Raw genomic sequence first — 20679 nt, forward strand, 5'->3', positions numbered from 1 at the left:
GAGACTACCATGGTGGAGACTACAGCCACAGTAGAGACTACAGCCACGGTGGAGACTACAGCCACGGTGGAGACTACAGCTACGGTGGAGACTACAGCTACGGTGGAGACTACAGCCACGATGGAGACTACAGCCACAGTAGATACTACAGCCACGGTGGAGACTACCATGGTGGAGACTACAGCCACAGTAAAGACTACAGCCATGGTAGAGACTACAGCCACAGTAGAGACTACAACCATGGTGGAGACTACAGCCACAGAAGAGACTACAGCCACGGTGGAGACTACAGCCACAGTAGAGACTACAGCCATGGTGGAGACTACCATGGTGGAGACTACAGCCACTGTGGAGACTACAGCCACAGTAGAGACTACAGCTACGGTGGAGACTACAGCCACGGTGGAGACTACAGCCATAGAGACTATAGCTACGGTGGAGACTACAGCCACGGTGGAGACTACAGCCATGGTGGAGACTACAGCCATTATAGGAATATAATCTGGGTAATTAGATAGCCTGGAAACCACTCCGAATCCACACTTCATTGTGAAACAGGAAGTATGTTCAGTGTCTGTTGCAGGCTGCTGACCGTTGACAAAGACGGCAAAGCGCAGGAAGTCCAGGTATTTCTCTCCCCCACAGGGATTCCAGCCGATGTCAGGGTAACCCTTAGATAGGAGCATGGGACAGCTCTGTAGTCCACAGCCCGCCAGATAAGTCACCACCTGGAGAGAGGAGCAGGTAGGAGAGGGTAAGGGTTAGCAGGGTAGCCCTTAGACAGGAGCAATGGACAGGGTGACTGAGGTGTTCTGTCCAGGGTCTACTGTATAGGGGTACAGGGTGACTGCACTCCAGGATCTGCTCCTGCAGAGCCATGGCCAGCTCGTTGTTGGGTTAGAGTAAGGGTTTGTGTTTGGGTCAAATCAAATCAATTTAAATGTTATTTGTCACATGCGCCGAATACAACAGGTAGACCTTTACAGTGAAATGCTTTACTTTACAAGCCCTTAACAAACAGTGCAGTTTTAAGAAAATAAGAGTTAAGAAAATATTTACTTAAAATGCAACCGGTCAAGATGCTCTCGATGGTGCAGCTGTATAACTTTTTGAGGATCTGAGGACCCATGCCAAATCTTTTCAGTCTCCTGAGGGGGAATAGGTTTTGTCGTGCCCTCTTCACTAATGTTTTGGTGTTTTGGGAACATGTTAGTTTGATGGTGATGTGGACACCAAGGAACTTGAAGCTCTCGACCTGGTCCACTTCAGCCCCATCGATGTGAATGGAGGCGTGCTCGGTCCTCCTTTTCCTATAGTCCACGATCAGCTCCTTTGTCTTCACCACGTTGAGGGAGAGGTTGTTGTCCTGGCACCACACTGCCAGCTCTAAGACCTCCTCTCTATAGGCTGTCTCATCATTATTGTTGTGTCGTCAGAAAATGTAATGATGGTGTTGGAGTCGTGCTTAGCCACGCAGTGGTGGGTGAACAGGGAATACAGGAGGGGACTAAGTACACACCCCTGAGGGGCCCCTGTGTTGAGGATCAGAGTGGCAGCTGTGTTGTTGCCTACCCTTACCAACTGGGGGGGGGGGGGGGGGGGGGGCATCAGGATGTCCAGGATCCAGTTGCAGAGGGAGGTGTTTAGTCCCAGGGACATTAGCTTAGTGATGAGCTTTGTTGTCGCTATGGTGTTCAATGCTGAGCTGTAGTCAATGAACAGCATTCTCACATAGGTGTTCCTTTTGTCCAGGTTAGAAATGCAGTGTGGAGTGCGGTTGAGATTGTGTGATCTGTGAATCTGTTTGGGGGGTATGCAAATTGGATTGGGACCAAGGGTTTCAAGGATGATGGTGTTGATGTGAGCCATGACCGGCCTTTCAAAGCCGACGTGAGTGCTACGGGGCGGTAGTCATTTAGGCAGATAACCTTCGCTTTCTTGGGCACAGGGACTTTGGTGGTCTGCTTAAAACATGTAGGTATTACAGACTCGGTTGTCCCTATCAGGGACAGGTTGAAAATGTCAGTAAAGACACATGCCAGTTGGTCCATGCATGCACTGAGTACACGTCCTGGTAATCCCTCTGGCACCGCGGCCTTGTGAATACTGACCTGTTTAAAGGTCTGGCTCACATCGGCTATGGAGAGCGTGATCACACAGTCGTCCAGAACATCTGGTGCTCTCATGCAATTCTGGTATACTCCTCAATGCCATTGGATGAATCCAGGAACATATTCCAGTCTGTGCTAACAAAACAGTCCTACGCTAGTCCTAACAAAACAGTCCTACGCTAGTCCTAACAAAACAGTCCTAACAAAAGTCCTAGCGTAGCATCCGCATCATCTGACCACTTCCGTATTGAGCGAGTCACTGGTACTTCCTGCTTTAGTTTTTGCTTGTAAGCAGGAATAAAGAGGATAAAATGATGGTCAGATATGCCAAATGGAGGGAGAGCCTTGTACGCATTTCTGTGTGTGAATTAAAGGCCCCCTGATCTGCGTCTCCTGTATCTCCTTATTTTCTTCATGCGAATGACGGGGATTTGGGCCTTGTCTGGGAGCAGCATTATATTCTTTGTGTCAGACTCATTAAAGAAAAAAATCTTTGTCCAGTTTGAGGTGAGTAATCGCTGTTCTGATATCCAGAAGTTATTTTCGGTCAGAAGAGATGATAGCATCAACATCATGTACAAACAATGCAACAACAAAAAAAACCACACAAAATAGCACAATTGGTTAGGAGCCTGTAAAACGCCAGCCAATCCCTCTTCCCGCTCTATATAAGGAATAGGACACTGGAGGTTGGTGGCACCTTAATTTGGGAGGACGGGCTTGTGGTAATGGCTGGGGTGGAAAGAGTGGAGTGGTATCAAATACATTGACGCAATTCCATTTTCTCTGTTCCAGACACTTTTATGAGCCTAACCTAACCTCAGCAGCCTCCGGTTGAATAGGGATACAGGGTGGCAGGTTAGGGTCAAGGGTTTACCTTCTCCAAGTCCTGCTCCTGTAGAGCTAAGGCCAGCTCGTTGTTGTCGATGCAGGAAGCTGCAGCCACGTCCAGAGGGGTGGAGCCACGCATACCTACAAGAAGACCAGGAGAATGTTAATTAAACACAGATCTTGGATCAGATTTTTCCGTATCCCCAATCCTAACCTTCACCACTAAGGGGGATGAAAACATAACTGATCCTGTACCAGTGGTTAAGAGTTCCTCTGTGTGTTTTCTGATTGACAGGCAGAGTGTACTGTACCTAGGCCGATGCCGCTGTTCTGCAGCAGGTAGCTGAGGTGATCAAACATGGACCTCTGGTTCTGACGGCTGATGCGACAGAAGTAACACAGGAACCGACAGCAGTTGGTCACCATCTGGGGGAACCGGATCTCCTTGGAATCCCCACCTCCTCCCAGCACGTTGACCATCACCTCCATGACAGTCTCGTGCATCCCCAGAGCCCTCATCAGGTTAGGGTGCTGGTAGAACACCTTGTTGTTCATGATGTTCCTGGAGAAGGAGACAACAACAACAACAACAACAACAACAACGAGACTTTTACATGAACTCAAATAATCGTCGTTGAATTGTTCCTGCTGTGCGTCCAGATCTTCTTTCAGAAACTGTTGCCAGGTTTGGGGTACAATTCAAATTCAATTTCACTGAATTGAAATGGAACTGACCCCGACCCTGGCAATCAGTGGGCCACCTGAGTGATGCCCGATGCTCTGGGTCATGAGCCTAACCTTTACAAGGTACAGTAACCAGACACACCCTCAAGGTACAGTAACCAGACACACCCTAAAGGTACAGTAACAACCATAACCCTCAAGGTACAGTAACCAGACGTACCCGATGCTCTGGATCATGAGCCTCTCCTCCTCGGGGCCCATCTGAACGATGAGCAGAGATCTGATCTGGCCCAAGCACTCCAACAAGTCCATTGTGTCCTGGACAGACACAGCGTTGATGGCGTAGGCTTTAGGCAGGGCTCTGGTCAGCTCTCCCAGCCCATCATACTGCCTGTGGAGCAGGCTGAACATCAGGCGCACCAGCTCAGGGTTCTGAATGAAGGCCTCTTGGGCCCAGTGGATCATGGTATGGGAGATCAACTCCTGGAGAGTGCCTTGGGGGGGAAGGGGGGGGGGGGGGGGGGGAGGGACACACATGGAGTTGTAGTGAATGAACAAGATATTACTTATTTTTTACTGTGTCTTGGCCGGGAACTACACCAACTCAAGCTTTTGTGGCATAGGAACATTTGGGGTACAGGGATTTTTTACATTTTAAATATTACTAGTGTGAGGGATCACTAGGAAGTGCTAGACTACGCCACCACTTGAATTAATTACAGGAGTCAAGTCTGTCGGGAATCACCTGGAAGGACGTCTAGAAAACTACCCAGAAAAGAACCGAACAGAGCAAAGTTGACTGTTGAGGCCCTCGATGCGTCCCTTGGATTTAACAGGAATACGTAAACTAAGTCTAGGATGTCTGTCAGTTTATACTTGAGTTAACTGATGAGCTGTCAGACTTAAACTAGGCACCTAACTGTGCGAAGCTGTGAAAATAGCAAGTCCAGACTGTGTTCTAACCACAGAGACAGATAAAGATCATCTCATGGATGTAAGGGTTAGGGGTTTGGGGTTAGGGTGGTGAATGTCTTCTTACTGGGTTTGGGGTTAGGGGTTAGGGGTTAGAGGTTAGGGGTTAGGGGTTAGGGGTTAGGGGTCAGGGGTCAGGGGTTAGGGTGGTGAATGTCTTCTTACTGGGTTTGGGGTTAGGGGTTTGGGGTTAGGGGTTAGAGGTTAGGGTGGTGAATGTCTTCTTACTGGGTTTGGGGTTAGGGGTTAGGGTGGTGAATGTGTTCGAACTGGGTTTGGGGTTAGGGGTTAGAGGTTAGAGGTTAGAGGTTAGGGGTTAGGGGTTAGGGGTTAGAGGTTAGGGTGGTGAATGTGTTCGAACTGGGTTTGGGGTTAGGGGTTAGGGGTTAGGGTGGTGAATGTGTTCGAACTGGGTTTGGGGTTAGGGGTTAGGGTGGTGAATGTGTTCGAACTGGGTTTGGGGTTAGGGGTTAGAGGTTAGGGTGGTGAATGTGTTCGAACTGGGTTTGGGGTTAGGGGTTAGGGGTTAGGGGTTAGGGTGGTGAATGTGTTCGAACTGGGTTTGGGGTTAGGGGTTAGGGGTTAGGGTGGTGAATGTGTTCGAACTGGGTTTGGGGTTAGGGGTTAGAGGTTAGGGTGGTGAATGTCTTCTTACTGGGTTAGGGGTTAGGGGTTAGGGGTTAGGGGTTAAGGGTTTGGGGTTAGAGGTTAGGGGTTAGGGGTTAGGGGTTAGAGGTTAGGGTGGTGAATGTGTTCGAACTGGGTTTGGGGTTAGGGTGGTGAATGTGTTCGAACTGGGTTTGGCGTTAGGGGTTAGGGTGGTGAATGTGTTCGAACTGGGTTTGGGGTTAGGGGTTAGGGGTTAGGGTGGTGAATGTGTTCGAACTGGGTTTGGGGTTAGGGGTTAGAGGTTAGAGGTTAGGGGTTAGGGGTTAGGGGTTTGGGGTTAGAGGTTAGGGGTTAGGGGTTAGAGGTTAGGGTGGTGAATGTGTTCGAACTGGGTTTGGGGTTAGGGGTTAGGGTGGTGAATGTGTTCGAACTGGGTTTGGGGTTAGGGGTTAGAGGTTAGAGGTTAGGGGTTAGGGGTTTGGGGTTAGAGGTTAGGGGTTAGGGGTTAGGGGTTAGGGGTTAGAGGTTAGGGTGGTGTATGTGTTCAAACTGGGTTTGGGGTTAGGGGTTAGGGGTTAGGGTGGTGAATGTGTTCGAACTGGGTTTGGGGTTAGGGGTTAGGGTGGTGAATGTGTTCGAACTGGGTTTGGGGTTAGGGGTTAGGGGTTAGGGTGGTGAATGTGTTCGAACTGGGTTTGGGGTTAGGGGTTAGAGGTTAGGGTGGTGAATGTGTTCGAACTGGGTTAGGGGTTAGGGGTTAGGGGTTAGGGTGGTGAATGTGTTCGAACTGGGTTAGGGGTTAGGGGTTAGGGGTTAGGGTGGTGAATGTGTTCTTACTGGGTTTGGGGTTAGGGGTTAGGGTGGTGAATGTGTTCTTACTGGGTTTGGGGTTAGGGGTTAGGGTGGTGAATGTGTTCGAACTGGGTTAGGGGTTAGCGGTTAGGGGTTAGGGGTTAGGGGTTAGGGTGGTGAATGTGTTCGAACTGGGTTAGGGGTTAGGGGTTAGGGTGGTGAATGTGTTCGAACTGGGTTTGGGGTTAGGGGTTAGGGTGGTGAATGTGTTCGAACTGGGTTAGGGGTTAGGGGTTAGGGGTTAGGGTGGTGAATGTGTTCGAACTGGGTTTGGGGTTAGGGGTTAGGGTGGTGAATGTGTTCGAACTGGGTTAGGGGTTAGGGGTTAGGGTGGTGAATGTGTTCGAACTGGGTTAGGGGTTAGGGGTTAGGGGTTTGGGGTTAGAGGTTAGGGGTTTGGGGTTAGAGGTTAGGGGTCAGGGGTTAAGGGTTAGGGTGGTGAATGTGTTCGAACTGGGTTAGGGGTTAGGGGTTAGGGGTTTGGGGTTAGAGGTTAGGGGTTAGGGGTTAGGGGTTAGGAGTTAGGGGTTAAGGGTTAGGGTGGTGAATGTGTTCTTACTGGGTTTGACCTCCTCCTCCTCTTCTGGCTCCTCCACCACCTCCTTTTTCTTCCTCAAGTTATTCACCTTGCCCAACAGCCTACGGAGATACAGAACAATACAACTTTATATTGTCAGTATGTTATAATACAATACAACTTTATATTGTCAGTATGTTATAATACAATACAACTTTATATTGTCCAGATGTTGAAGCAACAACAGAAATGTTGTATTCTGCTCTCCTCAGTTGTCAACCCTCCAGATAGCACACATCTCACACACACACACACACACACACACACACACACACACACACACACACACACACACACACACACACACACACTTGAGTAGTTGACAGAAGAGTGCTGGGATTCGAACCGGCAAACTTCCGGCTAAAGGTCCAACTCCTTAGAGTTACCTACCGGCCAAGGCGCCCTCTCAGAGAGGTGTCCACCTCCTCCTCCTCCTCTTCCGCCTCGATGTGCACGCCTGGAGGAGAGAAGGATACATAGTAAGCATAGTTAGCTCTCTGTGTGGTGTTTTGGAATGTTGTTATGATGTGCTGTGGATCAGGGTTAAGGGTCAGGGGTCGGATTGTTGTTATGATGTGCTGTGGGTCAAGGTTAGGGGTCGGAAGGTTGTCATGATGTGCTGTGGGTCAGGGTTGGGGGTCAGGGGCTGGAAGGTTGTTATGATGTGCTGTGGGTCAGGGTTAGGGGTCAGGGGCTGGAAGGTTGTTATGATGTGCTGTGGGTCAGGGTTAGGGGTCAGGGGTTAGGGTTACTGACCACAATGTATAAGGATGTCAGTGTGGAATTCGGTCAGTGTGTCTCTGGTCTCCTCCGGTACTGGGCACTCCTCCTCCTCCGGACCATGCTTGAAGTTAGTCAGCAGGATCACCTGACAGGAAGGAACACACGCAGTTACCTATCATCATCTTCAGATGGCACTACTCACACTACAGAAACAGGAAATAGACTAGTGTCCTGTCCAGGGGGTGTACTGGTACATCAAGCTGTCTCACTACAGAAACAGGAGATAGACTAGTGTCCTGTCCAGGGGGTGTACTGGTACATCAAGCTGCCTCAGGCTACAGAAACAGGAAATAGGCTCCTGCCCTATGGACCGTTCTGTCTTGGACAGGGCTAGTTGTACCTGATCCTGCCCTATGGACCGTTCTGTCTTGGACAAGGCTAGTTGTACCTGGTCCTGCCCTATGGACCGTTCTGTCTTGGACAAGGCTAGTTGTACCTGGTCCTGCCCTATGGACCGTTCTGTCTTGGACAGGGCTAGTTGTACCTGGTCCTGCCCTATGGACCGTTCTGGCTTGGACAAGGCTAGTTGAACCTGGTCCTGCCCTATGGACCGTTCTGTCTTGGACAGGGCTAGTTGTACCTGGTCCTGCCCTATGGACCGTTCTGTCTTGGACAGGGCTAGTTGTACCTGGTCCTGCCCTATGGACCGTTCTGTCTTGGACAAGGCTAGTTGTACCTGGTCCTGTCCTGTGGACCGTTCTGGCTTGGACAAGGCTAGTTGTACCTGATCCTGCCCTATGGACCGTTCTGTCTTGGACAAGGCTAGTTGTACCTGATCCTGCCCTATGGACCGTTCTGTCTTGGACAAGGCTAGTTGTACCTGATCCTGCCCTATGGACCGTTCTGTCTTGGACAAGGCTAGTTGTACCTGATCCTGCCCTATGGACCGTTCTGTCTTGGACAAGGCTAGTTGTACCTGATCCTGCCCTATGGACCGTTCTGTCTTGGACAAGGCTAGTTGTACCTGGTCCTGAGGTGGGGAGCGGAACTCTCGTGTCTTGCGTGCGGTTTCCGCAGCGCTCATGGAGAAGGCCTGCATCAGCAGGTTGTAGCGAACTCTCTGATTGGTCTGAATGGCGTTGACAAACTGATCCGAGTACGCCACGATAGCCTCCACTCTGTGCCTCAGTTCACAGTCACAGAAGTACTGCAGCAGCGTACACATCTGAGAGGGAGGTTAAGAAAGACAGGGGGAGAGATAAAAGAAGAGAGAGAGAGAGACAGAGAGAGACAGACAGAGAGAGAGAGAGACAGAGAGAGAGACAGAGAGAGAGACAGAGAGAGACAGAGAGAGACAGAGAGAGAGAGAGAGAGAGAGACAGAGAGAGACAGAGAGAGACAGACTTGTGAACTTGGCATAATTTAGTTTAATAAAACATAATTTTTGTTATCTTGCCTTCAACCTCCGCTTGAGGCCCTCCTCCGCTCGTGAGTAATCTCTGATGTTTGCTGTTATCTTGCCTTCAACCTCCGCTTGAGGCCCTCCTCCGCTCGTGAGTAATCTCTGATGTTTGCTGTTATCTTGCCTTATCTCTGAATTTGGCTCTGGCTTTTAAACGTTTGGGACTATTAGCTTTTACGTACAGTAAGCGTCTTCTATTTCCCCTCGACAGCGCTTAAGCCGCGCAGGACACGTATAAAGAGCCAGGGACAACAAACAAAAAAACGCAATTGAAAACAAAGCAGATATAATTTTCTACACACACAATTATTACCTGATGATCTTCTCTGATGTTTTCCTGAACATTCCAATACCTTACTAATGGATTATCAAAGTAATGGACTCGAGAGAAAAACAAATACACCTTTCCCATATCAAAGTCATTTAAAATAATTTAAAATAATGTCTTATTAGCCCTTGTGAACATAGAAACGTGGTTACAGTTTGTATGAAATGGAAAATGATATGTAGCTTTTTATTGGTCGATGATTGCAAAGAAAATATCAGATATTAGTTCAGAATTTACACATCGTAAATCCATAACTTGAAAGTGTCACGCCCTGACCTTAGTTATCTTTGTTTTCTTTATTATGTTGGTTAGGTCAGGGTGTGACGAGGGTGGTTTGTTTAGTTTTTGCATGTCTAGGTTTTTTTTTGTATTGTCTAGGGGGTTTTGTATGTCTATGGTTGGCCTAGTCTAGGTATTTATATGTCTATGGTTGCCTAGATTGGTTCTCAGTCAGAGGCAGCTGTTTATCGTTGTCTCTGATTGGGAACCATAGTTAGGTAGCCATATTCCTTGGTTATTTTGTGGGTTGTTATTCTATGTTTAGTTGCCTGATTGCACTAGTCACATAGTGTCACGTCTTGTTCGGTGTTCGTTCTTTTCATTAAAAGAGTTACGTTACGCTTATCTCTTCATTATGACAGAAAGTGTAAAAACAGATACAACTATTGTCCTTTTTCTGGACTGCTAATTGCTTTGCCTGAAAAAAAAATCGGTGAGGCCCTCTGTTAAATTTTAAAATCCTGATGTGGCCCTTGAGACAACATTATTGCCCATCCCCTGTCCTATGTGGTGATGCGAAGACCTTCGCTCGTGAAGATCATTTCAAGTCTTTTCAGTTAGACTTTAAAAATTTTTTAAAAAGCCACCTCCGAACGACTCTTTGTTCAGTAGTCATGATTGTGTTAAATAGACATTGTAGGGGCCTCTGACTGGGGCCTCCAAAATCACTAAGACCAGCCTCAGTACACACATGGCTGTCAGAAGAGACTCACCTGCAGTTTGACAGACTCTGGCAGTTTCATCTGCAGTAGTCCCTCCTCCAAAGCCGCCTCTTCCTTCTCCAGCTCCAACTCGATCGCCGCTGCCTCCTCTTCTGTCATCACATTTTCCTCCCCGTCTTCCTCTTTCTCCTTCTCCTCCTCCTCGTGTTCCTTCTCCCCTTCCTCCTCCTCCTCCTCCTCCCCCTCTTCTTTCTCTAGGTGTTTCAGTTCCTCATCCTCTTCTTCCTCCTCCCCTACTCCTTCATCATCTGCCTCCTCTTCTTTCTCCTTCACTTCTTCACCCTCTTCCTCTGCCTTGTCTCCCTCCTCCACCTCCTCTTTCTTCCCTGCGAACACATTGGGGTCAATCATCTTGAGGATGTGTTTAACGTCTTCATCGTTGAAGATGCCCATGATGAGGAGAGTGCTGATGAGCTTCAGGATGGGGACGAAGTGGAACTCTACGCTGCCCCCTACTGGGTCTCTCATAGCCTGGCTACCATCCAGAACCGCCTCTGTCAACATGCTGATGGCTTTCGTCTTCAGTTCCTGAGGAAAGGGCAGGAGAGAAGAGGCATGGGTTACAAAGAACATTACTTAAAATGAGTTAATAACTAGCTGCTTTACCAACCCATCTAACCCTGGTCTCCGGCCTTATTTCACTTGACTCTGAATTTAAATGTATTGGACGGGGGCAAATAAACCCCCTTAAGTCTTATTAAATAGCCCCCCGTGTGTTTACGCTTAGAGACTTCCTGTTTCTTGCATAGGCTCCGTGAGACTGTACTGGGTTCACCGATAGCAGCGTCTAGACAGTGTTTTTTTTCCCAGACATGACTATGAATAGCTATGTTGACTATGACGTTAATATGGTGACAATGATGTAGGCTGTGTGTAGCGGTTAGCAGTTATGATATGAAGGTTTGGCTTGGGAAGTTTTTTTTTTTTTGCCTGGTCACAGCGAGCTGATGTTTTGTGCACTGAAGTCCACAAGCCAAGGGAAAAGGTGAGAGGAAGAGAATGCATAGATGGTTGTGATGAGCAATTATACAACGAGCAAAGAGATCATGGTGTTTGTATGTGACTGCTATGAAAGTGAACTGTGTAAGCAGGTGATCAGGGGTAAAGGGATTCTGTTGAAAAACATTTCTTAAATGGAAAAAAAATGGAACAAACAGGGAACAACCTTCCTGAATTTGTCCAAAAGAAACTCCCGTTTGCAAATGTTTTGACTAATGATTACAACCTAGATCAGATAGATGCAGGCAAGAGTGTGCATTGAATGTGTCACTGTCTATCACCTTGATTGCTCCAAGTTGTAAACTTGAATTCGTAGGTTAGTTTGCAGCAACCTCATGATGGGTACATTGCAGTATTAGTAGCCTAAACCTATTGATGTTACATTGAGCTGGGTGAATGGAATATGGTCTGGGGGCTGTTTTTCGTGGTTCTGGCTAGGCACCTTAGTTCCAGTGAAGGGAAATCTTAACTCTACAGCATACAATGACATTCTATATGATTCTGTGCTTCCAGCTTTGTGGCAACAGTTTGGGGAAGGACCTTTCCTGTTTCAGCATGACAATGCCCCCGTGCACAAAGCGAGGTCCATACAGAAATGGATTGTTGATCAGTGTGGAAGAACTTGACTGGCCTGCAGAGCCTTGACCTCAACCCCATTGAACACCTTTGGGATGAATTGGAATGCCGACTGTGAGCCAGGCCTAAATCGCCCAACATCAGTACCCCACCTCACTAATGTTCATGGTTGAATGGAAGCAAGTCCCCACAGCAATGTTCCAACATCTAGTGGAAAGCCTTCCCAGAAGAGTGGAGGCTGTTATAGCAGCAATGTTCCAACATCTAGAGGAAAGCCTTCCCAGAAGAGTGGAGGCTGTTGTAGCAGCAATGTTCCAACATCTAGTGGAAAGCCTTCCCAGAAGAGTGGAGGCTGTTATAGCAGCAAAAGCGGGGACCGACTCCATATTAATGCCCGTGATTTTTGTCAAACAGATGTCCACATATTTTCGGTCATGTAGTGATTGATGGTCCAAGCTAGTAGTATCTTAAATATCATATATGAATACATTTGAATTTGTGACCACCAAGCCCCCGCTCTCCGATGGGTATGGGAGACTCGCACAGTGATTTTGATTAACAAAAAGTGGCTCCCTCAGAAATATCAGTGACCACCACTGGCTTAGACCTACAGCGGTTTGAACAAATGTCTGTACATACACCAGATTCAGGCATCGTTTGTACATCGTGTGTCTTGTTGCATGTGCCAAAGCCACACAAGAAGCTGACTCACTGGGCTGGATTGATGAACAATACATTGATTTGATCTGAATTTAAGTGACTTACCTGAAGAGGGAAGACGGGGCTGAGAGTGTACAGGTCAGGATCCGTCCCAACAAAGTTGATGGTTGAGAAGTGCAGCTTGGGTCTAAGACAGGTAGTTAACCCCACCCCAGGAAGGTCAGAGGCCTTCTCAGCGTCAGGGTACAGGGTGATGCTGAGCGTCTCGGCGGACATGGGCACAATGAACTCCCGGTTGGTGCCCAGCCGTGCCCGCTTAGCTGACTCCAGGTGGATGGAGATCAGCAGGTCGTAGAACCTGGACAGGGAGAGAGATTAAAGGTAAAATATAATATTACCTGGAGACTGAGATGTTGACAATAAGAATTATTACATTGTAAATTCGTTTTGTGCACAAGTATTTTTTTGTCTTGTAAGTTAGCCCACTTGGGTAACTAATGTGTTAGACACGGAGATAAAACAATCAATCAGATCAGATCTGTACCCGCTGCGAAGGGGACCGGGCAGGTAGGTGTTCTCCATGGCGTAGAAGAGCTGTGATTCGTCAACGTGCGAGCAGAGGGCGTGTGCTACACGGTTGTTGCCCAGAGCGCAGACAGCACAGTACAACATCAGAGTATGGAAGTGGAACTTCAGTAGATCCAGGCGCTCAGACAACTCCAGGATGTCTATACACCTACAGGAAGGGATTAGAACCTTTACACAGGGTTTAGGGTGTAAAGTAGCGCATGTAAAGATAACATCAACTCGAAGCAATGAGCCCAGTCAGTCCACCATGGCCCTGTTTATACCTGGTTCAAACATGCATCCTTTTTTTTCTTGATCTTTTCTACATTCTGATTGTTGACCACATTTTTTTTGACAGATGTAGATGATTAAAAGAAGCATTGTGATGTGATCTTCATGACCATCTCCGGGGATGGGGGGGGGGGGGGGGGGGGTCAGGGACCCATTGTTCCTGCATATCAATCTAGTGTAAACAGATCTGGATGGTCAAATCGTTTAAATCATCACATCATTTAGTTTGTACTTTTACCCTTCTTTCTCCCCAACTGAAAGATATCCAATTGGTAGTTACAGTCTTGTCCGATCGCTGCAATTCCTCTATGGGCTTGGAAGAGGTGAAGGTTGAGAGCCATGTGTCCTCTGAAACACGACCCTGCCAGACCTCACTGCTCGGTTAACCAGGAAAGCCAGCCGCACCAGTGTTTCGGAGGAAACACCATCCAGATAGTGACCGAAAGTCAGCTTGCAGGTGCCCGGCCCACCACAAGGAGTCGCTAGAGCGCGATAAGGAAAGGAAATCCTGACCGGCCAAACCCTCCCCGAAAACCCCGACGAAAATTGTGCTCCGCCTCGTGGGTCTCCCGGTCACGGCCGGCTGTGACACAGCCTGGTATCGAACCCAGGTCTGCAGTGATGCCTTAAGCACAGCGATGCATTGTCATGCATCTGTCAAATAATCTGTATACAGGGAGGCACCAGGAAATCTGGTCACGATTCGGACACAGTGGATGGATAAGTTTGGTGTAGTGAGAAATCTATTGTGTTTTAGATGAGTTTAGATGTAAAATGGTTGCAAATAGCCATTGAGATGCAAGGGGTTGAGTTATTTGAATTTAACAAATGACAATGGGTTTTCCGTGCTTGCATTGAAGTGATGACGAGATGCAAGGGAAGTAAAAAGTTCAAAGATGTGTTGGATAGTTCGCCTGAAGAAACTGTAGAGAGTAAGTCAGTCGACTGTAACGTGTTAAAAGGAGAACGTTAAATAAATCTGTTCCGTTTATTATAAGTGCGCTTCGGATGTCTTCAGTAAAAGAACCCAGCATTCTTAGGATGCAACAACTAGCGACGAGGATAACGGAATTCTGAGCCCAAATCCTCAGACTACTGATGACCAACCGAGTGAACGAGCTAGAAAGTTAGCTCGTAACTAACGTGAGTAAATTAGCTGGTCAGCTGGGAAGAAACGACGCGTGGGCTAATGAGAGCTATGGTACATTTCAGTAGTGAGACCGGTTTGTGTTTCCAGGAGAATTAAGGAGAGCTTCAGCACATATATATTTTTTAGCCGTTTTTGGAGGCCAACGAGATAGCTGACGACCACGGAAGAGCGGCGTTTCTATCAGCCGTGGGTTCAAAGACATTCACACTGCTGGTAGCGCCGAAGAAGCCGGGAGAGACTAGCTTCCAGGAGCTCATTTCAGCTCTGAGAGACATTTATGCGCCAAAATGGAATGTGTTTAGCGAGAGGTATGTTTTTTTTGGAATAGGAAACAGTTTGGGAGATACGGTAGCTGAGTATATTGCATCGCTAAAGGGACTGGTGGCTACATGTGAGTTTGGGGCTGCAGATGAGGGAGCAGCTAGTTTATCGAGTTGCCAGTAAGGAGCTGCGTGGCAAGATGTTTTAAGCGTGGCATACTGGGAGAATTTAACATGGGCAAAAGTATTGGACATTGTCAACAACTCGGAGTGCACAGCCCGGAGTATGCAGAAATTCCAGCAGACACTGAGTCAGTTGAGAACCGACCAGTTGACCACAAAACGGGAGGGGCATCGACCTGGATCCAACAGGGAGAAACAGTGGATGTCAGACCAGAGGGGGGAGACGTCAAAGCCCTGTTTTCGCTGTTTGGGGACAGGACATTCACAGCACACCTGCCATTACAAGGAGATTCAATGCAGAGCGTGCCTGAAGACTGGACATCTTGAAAGAGCTTGCAGGGGGAGAGTATCTGCGGGGAACAGCGCGTTTTCTAAGCAACGCTCTCAGCAAGTGCACGCTAATCTAGTAAAGGGGTTCACAGGTCAAGTTGAGGAGGCAGAACTGCTATTGTCTGCAGGCTCAGGCACAGTCAGAAATCAACAGTCAGAAATCAACAGTCAGAAATCAATAGTCAGAAGAGAACTTGGGACTTTTTACTGTGTGTAGTGATCGTGAGTATGTGAAACCTTATATGGTGAGATGTAAACGGGTGGGGGGGGGAGATAAAGATGGAGGTAGATACTGGGGCTGCCATGTTTTATTATCTCAGAGAAGCTGTACAACAGCAGATTTAAAGAAGCATCAACCGCAACCATGTAATGTTGTTTTGAGAAGTTGCACACATCGGTGTGTAAAACAGTTCACAAAGTTAGACCTTACACAGGCCTACCAGCAAGTGGAGGTAGATCAAGAGGCAATGCACTTCCTGACTATAAACACGTTGAAGGGTTTATACCAGAGGAGCAGACTGCCCCAAGAGTATCAAGCGCTCCAACATATTATTGGTCTTATAGGGTTTACCTGGGGTTGTGTGCTTTCTAGATGACATTCTTATGTCACAGGGAAATCGGGCAGAGGACCACTTACAGAACTTAGAAGCAGTGTTAAAGTTGGCTGCAAAAAACGTGGGTTAAGTGTCAGGTACGTGAAAGAGGACCCAAAAGCGAATTAACAAAACAGAGTATCTTTAATTATGAACACACGTAGGCTCAGACGGACAGGCAGATTCCGACAGGACAGGACAAGGTTACAGAAAACACGACGATAGTCTGGTTCAGGTATGAATGACACAAACAAGAATCCGACAAAGACAGAAACAAAAACAGAGAGAGATATAGAGGACTAATCAGAGGGAAAAAGGGAACAGGTGGGAAAAGGGGTGACGAGGTAGTTAGGAGGAGACAAGGAACAGCTGGGGGAAAGAGGGGGAGAAAAGGTAACCTAAAACGACCAGCAGAGGGAGACAGGGTGAAGAGAAAGGACAGAAACAAGACACAACATGACAATACATGACAGTACCCCCCCACTCACCGAGCGCCTCCTGGCGCACTCGAGGAGGAAACCTGGCGGCAACGGAGGAAATCATCGATCAGCGCACGGTCTAGCACGTCCCGAGAGGGAACCCAACTCCTCTCCTCAGGACCGTACCCCTCCCAATCTACTAGGTACTGATGACCACGGCCCCGAGGACGCATGTCCAAAATCCTACGGACCCTGTAGATGGGTGCGCCCTCGACAAGGATGGGGGGGGGGGGGGGGAGACGAGCGGGGGCGCGAAGAACGGGCTTGACACAGGAGACATGGAAGACCGGGTGGACGCGACGAAGATATCGCGGAAGAAGAAGTCGCACTGCGACAGGATTAATGATCTGAGAAATACGGAAAGGACCAATGAACCGCGGGGTCAACTTGCGAGAAGCGGTCTTGAGGGGAAGGTTCTGAGTGGAGAGCCAAACTCTCTGACCGCGACAATATCTAGGACTCTTAGTTCTACGCTTATTAGCAGCTCTCACAGTCTGCGCCCTATAACGGCAAAGTGCAGACCTGACCCTCTTCCAGGTGCGCTCGCAACGTTGGACAAAAGCCTGAGCGGAGGGGACGCTGGACTCGGCGAACTGAGATGAGAACAGCGGAGGCTGGTACCCGAGGCTACTCTGAAAAGGAGATAGCCCGGTCGCAGACGAAGGAAGCGAGTTGTGGGCGTATTCTGCCCAGGGGAGCTGTTCTGACCAAGACGCAGGGTTGCGAAAAGAAAGACTGCGTAAGATGCGACCAATAGTCTGATTGGCCCGTTCTGCTTGACCGTTAGACTGGGGGTGAAAGCCGGAAGAGAGACTGACGGAAGCCCCAATCAAACGGCAAAACTCCCTCCAAAATTGAGACGTGAATTGCGGACCTCTGTCCGAAACGACGTCTGACGGAAGGCCATGAATTCTGAAAACATTCTCGATGATGATTTGTGCCGTCTCTTTAGCAGAAGGAAGCTTAGCAAGGGGAATAAAATGAGCCGCCTTAGAGAACCTGTCGACAACCGTAAGAATAACAGTCTTCCCCGCTGACGAAGGCAGTCCGGTGACAAAATCTAAGGCGATGTGAGACCACGGTCGAGAGGGAATGGGAAGCGGCCTGAGACGGCCGGCAGGAGGGGAGTTACCGGACTTAGTCTGCGCGCAAACCGAACAAGCAGCCACGAAGCGACGCGTGTCATGCTCCCGGGTGGGCCACCAAAAACGCTGGCGAATGGAAGCAAGCGTACCCCGAACGCCAGGGTGGCCCAAAACAACAGGTGTAAAAGGTGAACGAAAAATTAAAAAAGAAATGGTTTCGCTATGATTACCAGAAACAGTGAGGGTTAAAGGTAGCGTCTCACGCTGAATCCTGGGGAGAGGACTACCATCCAGGGCGAACAAGGCCGTGGACTCCCTTAACTGTCTGAGAGGAATGTCATGTTCCCGAGCCCAGGTCTCGTCCATAAAACAGCCCTCCGCCCCAGAGTCTATTAAGGCACTGCAGGAAGCTGACGAACCGGTCCAGCGTAGATGGACCGACAAGGTAGTGCAGGATCTTGAAGGAGAGACAGGAGTAGTAGCGCTCACCAGTAGCCCTCCGCTTACTGATGAGCTCTGGCTTTTACTGGACATGAAGTGACAAAATGACCAGCAGAACCGCAATAGAGACAGAGGCGGTTGGTGATTCTCCGTTCCCTCTCCTTAGTCGAGATGCGGATACCTCCCAGCTGCATAGGCTCAGCACCCGAGCCGGCAGAGGAAGATGGTAGTGATGCGGAGAGGGGGGCAACGGAGAACGCGAGCTCCTTTCCACGAGCTCGGTGACGAAGATCAACCCGTCGCTCAATGCGAATAGCGAGTTCAATCAAGGAATCCACGCTGGAAGGAACCTCCCGGGAGAGAATCTCATCCTTTACCTCTGCGCGGAGACCCTCCAGAAAACGAGCGAGCAAAGCCGGCTCGTTCCAGCCACTGGAGGCAGCAAGAGTGCGAAACTCAATAGAGTAGTCTGTTATGGATCGATTACCTTGACATAGGGAAGACAGGACCCTGGAAGCCTCCTCCCCAAAAACAGATCGATCAAAAACCCGTATCATCTCCTCCTTAAAGTCCTGATACTGGTTAGTACACTCAGCCCTTGCCTCCCAGATTGCCGTGCCCCACTCACAAGCCCGTCCAGTAAGGAGAGATATGACGTAGGCGACACGAGCAGTGCTCCTGGAGTAAGTGTTGGGCTGGAGAGAAAACACAATATCACACTGGGTGAGGAACGAGCGGCATTCAGTGGGCTCCCCAGAGTAACACGGCGGGTTATTGATTCTGGGCTCCGGAGATTCGAAAGCCCTGGAAGTGGCCGGTGGATCGAGGCGGAGATGGTGAACCTGTTCTGTGAGGTTGGAGACTTGGGTGGCCAGGGTCTCAACGGCATGTCGAGCAGCAGACAATTCCTGCTCGTGTCTGCCTAGCATCGCTCCCTGGATCTCGACGGCTGAGTGGAGAGGATCCGAAGTCGCTGGGTCCATTCTTGGTCGGATTCTTCTGTCAGGTACGTGAAAGAGGACCCAAAAGCGAATTAACAAAACAGAGTATCTTTAATTATGAACACACGTAGGCTCAGACGGACAGGCAGATTCCGACAGGACAGGACAAGGTTACAGAAAACACGACGATAGTCTGGTTCAGGCATGAATGACACAAACAAGAATCCGACAAAGACAGAAACAAAAACAGAGAGAGATATAGAGGACTAATCAGAGGGAAAAAGGGAACAGGTGGGAAAAGGGGTGACGAGGTAGTTAGGAGGAGACAAGGAACAGCTGGGGGAAAGAGGGGGAGAAAAGGTAACCTAAAACGACCAGCAGAGGGAGACAGGGTGAAGAGAAAGGACAGAAACAAGACACAACATGACAATACATGACATTAAGAGTAAACAGGGACTTGTCTTTTCAGTCTAGTGTCACTTACTTAGGTCACAGGATAGACGAACATGAGGCTACATCCGGGATAGACTCAGGGGCTATATCCAGGATAGACTAACAGGGGCTACATCCAGGATAGACTAACGGGGGCTATATCCAGGATACATGAACAGGGGCTATATCCAGGATAGATGAACATGGGCTATATCCAGGATAGACTAACATGGGCTATATCCAGGATAGACTAACAGGGGCTATATCCAGGATAGACTAACAGGGGCTATATCCAGGATAGACTAACAGGGGCTATATCCAGGATAGACTAACAGGGGCTATATCCAGGATAGACTAACAGGGGCTATATCCAGGATAGACTAACAGGGGCTATATCCAGGATAGACTAACAGGGGCTATATCCAGGATAGACTAACAGGGGCTACATCCAGGATAGACTAACAGGGGCTATATCCAGGATAGACTAACAGGGGCTATATCCAGGATAGACTAACGGGGGCTATATCCAGGATAGACTAACAGGGGCTACATCCAGGATAGACTAACAGGGGCTATATCCAGGATAGACTAACGGGGGCTATATCCAGGATAAACTAACGGGGCCTATATCCAGGATAGACGAACAGGGGCTATATCCAGTGCAGGACAAGACTGAAGCCATAGCAAAGGCTCCAGTGCCAACTAACGTGACAGAACTCAGAACGTATCTGGCCCTTCATACCCATTGTGGCAAGTTCATGGAGAATCTCTCTACTCTCATCAAACCTATGACAGAGCTCTTAACAGAAAGAGTGACCTTGGGTGTGGTCAGAACAATGTCATCCGGCATCTGAAAGAAACGAAGACACAGCTGTCTCCCTCCTCAGTGTTAGTGCACTCTGAACCCCCCCCCCCACACACACACACACGCCAGTAATATTGGCTGGTGATGCCTCACCATAACGGGGTGGGTGATGTCATCTCACACACGATGTCTGACGGTAGTGAGAGGCCTATTGCATTTGCTTCACGCAATCCAAACTATCGAGTGTCATCTTTAGACGTACTTCCCATTTTTAGCTAAGAACATCGCCAGGGAAACTACCAAGGACAAAGGTTTGGCAAAAGTGAAGCATTTCACACTGACAGGGTGACCTAACCACGTTACTGATCCTGAACTAAAGCCTTATTGGGTGAGAAGGGATGAACTCCCTGGAGAAAGTGATTGTGGGTTATGGGGTGTGAGAGAGCGGTGGTGCCGGGCTACTCTACAGAGGGGCCTACTGAAGGAGCTACAGGAAAACCATTGGGGCGTGGTCAAAATGACAGGTCTTGCAAGGAGCCACTTTTGGTGGCCCAGGTTACACTCAGACATGGTATACATTCTGTATTCATCTGGCCCTTCTTTGGACACTGTGCTAACAAATCGCCGAACGAGCTTCAATGCCATACGACTCTCCTTCCGAGGCCTCCAACTGCAAGTAAAACTAAGTGCATGTTCTTCAACCTATTGCTGCCCGTACCCTCCCGCCCGACTAGCAA

General features: G+C 48.7%; 1 protein-coding gene across 6 annotated transcripts in view; it reads right to left on the reverse strand.

Moving 5' to 3' along the window:
• Positions 1-20679, reverse strand: part of ryr1b (ryanodine receptor 1b (skeletal)) — a 233601-nt gene that overhangs the window by 126025 nt on the left and 86897 nt on the right. For all 6 annotated transcript variants that reach the window (XM_036961172.1, XM_036961171.1, XM_036961170.1 and 3 more), the window contains exons 35-45: positions 12930-13121; positions 12491-12743; positions 10142-10678; positions 8384-8584; positions 7393-7504; positions 7027-7093; positions 6619-6698; positions 3847-4120; positions 3254-3504; positions 2989-3083; positions 593-728 (exon numbers count right to left, since the gene is read on the reverse strand). In XM_036961172.1, coding sequence (XP_036817067.1) covers positions 593-728; positions 2989-3083; positions 3254-3504; positions 3847-4120; positions 6619-6698; positions 7027-7093; positions 7393-7504; positions 8384-8584; positions 10142-10678; positions 12491-12743; positions 12930-13121 — 2198 coding nt within the window. The remainder of the gene's footprint in view (positions 1-592; positions 729-2988; positions 3084-3253; positions 3505-3846; positions 4121-6618; positions 6699-7026; positions 7094-7392; positions 7505-8383; positions 8585-10141; positions 10679-12490; positions 12744-12929; positions 13122-20679) is intronic.

Source organism: Oncorhynchus mykiss, chromosome 24, assembly GCF_013265735.2.
Source record: "Oncorhynchus mykiss isolate Arlee chromosome 24, USDA_OmykA_1.1, whole genome shotgun sequence".
NCBI lineage: Eukaryota > Metazoa > Chordata > Actinopteri > Salmoniformes > Salmonidae > Oncorhynchus > Oncorhynchus mykiss.